The sequence below is a fragment of the Borostomias antarcticus genome (assembly GCF_949987555.1).
Source record: "Borostomias antarcticus genome assembly, chromosome: 33".
Taxonomy (NCBI): Eukaryota; Metazoa; Chordata; class Actinopteri; order Stomiiformes; family Stomiidae; genus Borostomias; species Borostomias antarcticus.
This window is the reverse complement of record NC_140266.1, coordinates 2,702,091-2,706,438: the sequence shown is the minus strand read 5'-3', so window position 1 is coordinate 2,706,438 and position 4,348 is coordinate 2,702,091. Positions and strand designations below refer to the sequence as shown.

The 4,348-nt window shown below is 53.6% G+C and overlaps 1 protein-coding gene across 1 annotated transcript in view; it reads right to left on the bottom strand.

Moving 5' to 3' along the window:
• vgll4b (vestigial-like family member 4b) overlaps positions 1 to 4,348 on the bottom strand; it is a gene marked incomplete at both ends in the record, with an annotated part of 7,204 nt that overhangs the window by 2,144 nt on the left and 712 nt on the right. Inside the window, one exon of the mRNA XM_084460710.1 lies at positions 1,067 to 1,163. Coding sequence (XP_084316836.1) covers positions 1,067 to 1,163 — 97 coding nt within the window. The remainder of the gene's footprint in view (positions 1 to 1,066; positions 1,164 to 4,348) is intronic.

Below are 4,348 nucleotides of genomic sequence, written 5' to 3'. Positions count from 1 at the left end.
CCCAGCGCTCGACAGAGAAGAAATCAGACCGTTTTCTCTCTCTCTCCACCTCTCTCTCTCTCCCCTTCTCTCTCTCTCTCCCCTCTCTCTCTCTCTCTCTCCTCTCTCTCTCTCCCTCCCCCCCCCTCCCCTCTCTCCCCCCCTCTCTCTCTCTCTCCCTCTCTCCCCCCCCTCTCTCTCTCTCCCTCTCTCTCCCCCCCTCTCTCTCTCTCTCCCTCTCCCTCCCCCCCCTCCCTCTCTCCCCCCTCTCTCTCTCTCCCTCTCTCTCTCCCCCCTCTCTCTCTCTCTCTCCCTCCCCCCCCCTCTCTCTCTCTCTCTCTCCCCCCCTCTCTCTCTCTCTCTCTCTCTCCCCCACCCCCCCCCCCCCCCCCCCCTCTCTCTCTCTCTCTCTCTCTTCCCTCTCTCTCAGAGGAGAGTGTGAGGAGCTCCTGAACAAGCAGCCCATTTTCCTGACTGGCATGTTTCTGCTCGTCAGACCGCGCGCCATGGCAACCGGGATGACATCATTGTTTTTGGCAGGACAGCGGGTGGGTAATAAAGAGGAGGACTGTGGGCAGCCTCTCAGGCAGTGCACTCGGCCGGCAATCGGAGCCCGGGGAACATAATAGCTTATCAGAGGTTCAGGAGTGAAGTGCTCAACAAGGGGGTTGGGTCAGACGACGCGGGGAGGGCCGACGAATAATCCATCTACCCCGAGTCAACTGGCTCACTGCGAAGACACTTCACAGTCATGCCAGAGAAAATGAGTCTTGTGTTTTGCAACGGTAGGCCTCTAAATGGGGGGAAAAGGTAGCATGCAGCATTTACAAGAGAAATAACTATATCAACAGTGCAACGACGACAAAAAACGCATCTCTCGAAAAATCAAACGGTGGACTCTCTTGAGAAACCTCTTCAGTTGATGTCGCCAGTACCAAAGAGCTTCTTCTGTGGCCCCTCGAGAAAAAAATAACATCTAAATCACCCACAGTGGCTCAGACACACAAACAAGTCGTACAGCCAGAACTAAACATAGACGCCATGCCTTCAGACTATTCTAGAGAGCACAGTGGGGCTTCCTGTGTACCTAGCAGGGGGCGGAGAAGCATATTTCTGTCCGCTGAATTTGACTGCTGGTCTACAAAGTTTGGGCATTTCACAGTCTTGCTGTTGGTCGAAAATAGCTGGAGAGAGAGAAAGAGGGAGAAAGATTGAAGAAATCCTGACAGGAGTTTCACCCTTATCTCCCTCTCCCCCCCCCCCCCAACCCCCCCCGGTACAGTAACCTTTGCTAGGAACAATCTCGGAGCCATAAAGATCTCTATCGGTGTCGAGAGCAGCTCTCTGCGTGTCTCTCATGAAAGGCCGTCATCAGGTGCAGAATGATCAAAGGCAAGCCTCTCTGAGGACTTCAAACATGAAGTTAGGAGGAGATCATATTACAGAGGTGAACCCCCCCCCCCCCCCATGCCCCTCCCCCCCCCCATGCCCCTCCTTCTTCACCTTGTAGGCTAAGGCTTTAAAAAGCTGAAACTAAGCATGGCGCTCTCTCTCCCCCTCTCTCTCTCTCTCCCTCTGTCTCTCCCCCCCCCTCTCTCTCTTCCCCTCTCTCCCCCCTCTCTCTCTCCCCCCCTCTCTCTCTCCCCCCCCCTTGCTCTCTCTCTCCCCCCCCCTTGCTCTCTCTCTCCCCCTCCCCCCCTCTCTCTCTCCCCCCCCTCTCTCTCTCCCTCTCCCCCCCCTCTCTCTCTCTCTCCCCCCTCTCTCTCTCCCCCCCCCCCCTTGCTCTCTCTCTTTCTCTCCCCCTCCCCCCCTCTCTCTCTCCTCACTCCCCCCCCCCCCCCCCTCTCTCTCTCTGCAAAATTATATTTTTGGCCGGCAATCTCTGTAACCTGAGTCGGGCCCGAGGGAAACCTTTATTTTTAAAATGCATGAAAGGGCCTCAGGACAAGATAGAAAAGACACACAAAACATCTAAAGAGGACCTGGTCCTTTTCCCCTCTGTGCTGGAACATCAGCCTGCATGTCTGACTGCATCACTGATATCTACGCCACTATTGATTTTATTCAGGCAGAATCCCTCCGCCTCTCATCGGGTCCTATCAACATCAGAGGTGGAGCCAAATCAAGGCGATGGGATGACAAAAGCACATGGCTTTGAGGGGGTGGAACTGTTCCGCGCTGTGCAGCTTTACTTTGCGCCTGTTCAGCAGGAAAAGTGACAGTCAGCATTCCTCTGTGTTTGCTGGCTCCGTTGGGTAGAGTTTAAACTGGGCCAGTGTGGAGGGAGGCCACCCCGCAGGAGCCAGAGGCACACGGGTCTCAAACCACGACTTCCACGTCAAATACTCGGGTTGCACTTCAGTCAGCTCGCCCGCCTAATAAATTGCGACCCCCCCTCCCCCGACATTGTGGGTGGGCAAGCTAACTTTCACCTCCATGATGGGGGGGGGAAATGAACAACCCTGTATGCCTGCTGCTGGTCGTACAGCATAAACGTGTGTGTGATGTCAGAGGGGCCGCCGGCGGGGGAGGAGGTACGTTTCCCACACTCGGATCCCTGAAGCCAAACTCCTGACCGGGTCTTAGGAACCGGAGGATCTCATGTTTCACGGCCCTTTTGTTGCGGCCAAACAAACCTTCGTTCGGGACGGTCAACGTTTAAAAAAACGACTCATCCGTTCCCAAAACCCAAGATTAGACAGATAAGTCACTTTCACCAACGTGAAAACGCCTCGCTCTACGTACCCCGGGAAGTAGGCGAGTAGATTTAGACGCGCGCCAATGCGTCGATTCAGAATAGCGGAGACGCCTGGCGTGCTGCAGACGGCGGACATGGCTGCTGTGATTGTGTATTTCCATCCTCCTGTCACCGGGTCATGTGACTGGCCGGGCTACCGGGGAGGAAGGCATTCCGGCGCCGGGTCAGGTCTGACGTTAGCTACGGGGGACGCTGAATAATGGGCCCCGATGACCAGCAATAATAGACCTTCGGAACAGAAGCTGGGCTGGAGGGCCCTCGCCGGGCCCCCGACGTCAATCACTCACACGCTATAGGCTCCGCGGCCAGACCGGTCTGTCCATTGATTGGCCGTTTTTATCTTCGCCTTATCAGGAAGCGGCTGAGCACAGTCGAGAGGACAACAACTAAAGTGGGTTGTGTTCCTGTGGGCCTAATCAGTGCGAAGGCTCCTAATAATGCCCAGTCTATTTCCCTCGACGGAAAAGGACAAAGATGAGAGAAGGGCACGGCGTGTAATCACGGCCTTCGCCCCCTCGCCCCGGCTGAGGGGGGGGGGGAGAGAGACCCGTTCTCTGAAATGGGCTGAGCTGACAACAGTTGATAATGGAACTGACAACAGTTGATAATGGGAGCCAAATCTCTCCCCCACCAAAAAATCTCATAATCATTCGAAAACAACTTATCACACGAAATAGGCTTTGAACGGCTTCACACCTCTCCCGACGGATTTATCCTACAACATAATAGGCCGTCCCTTTTCGCCGAGTAAATCCTCAGAACATTTGCGCTTGTTCCATCTATATATTCCATCAAATTATTTCTCCCATGTTCTTTTTTGTATCTCACATTAATAGGAAGCTGATACTTAGGGCCTTACTGTGTTGTTACACACAGCAGTCTAAAATGGCCCGGCTAATATTGGTAGCAGCCAGCGACGGGGCCCACTGCTGCCTACACTAGCACCGCCAGGGCCATAATCAGTCACAGTACACTATATTCTACCATGCTTCCGAGGGGATATTTCCATGGAACAGCCAGAGACCACAGGAAGGGGATTCATGTGTCCTGCGTTGCTCAACGGGACGGACCCTGATACTGGCACTGGGAGATCCATTTCTGCCGGGATCACAGAGTCAAATGTATGACCGGGAGTCGGCCTGCATTCCGCTCTCCACATCGCTGTGGAACATGCATTTTAGGCCCCAGACGCAGCCTGGATCACATTTCTGCCCTTGACAAGTGAAGGCTGACAACAGGAGGCTGGTAGGGCTTAGGGAAGAGGGGAGAAGACATAACCACCAACAAACAGACCTGGGTCAGACAGGACTGACACACAAACTGCATAATCCTACAGACATGCTGAGACTAGGGTCTGCCTACACCATTCACCTCAGTACCCAAGAATAGGATTAATCAGCCAAGTGTAAAGATACAGTATGTTACCTGGTAGCTTGTAACTTGTAGTGTAAAACAACTTGGGACTGTGAAAGTGATCAACATATTGTGTGTGTGTGTGTGTGTGTGTGTGTGTGTGTTACAGTATGTTACCTGGTAGCTTGTAACTTGTAGTGTAAAACAACTTGGGACTGTGAAAGTGATCAACATATTGTGTGTGTGTGTGTGTGTGTG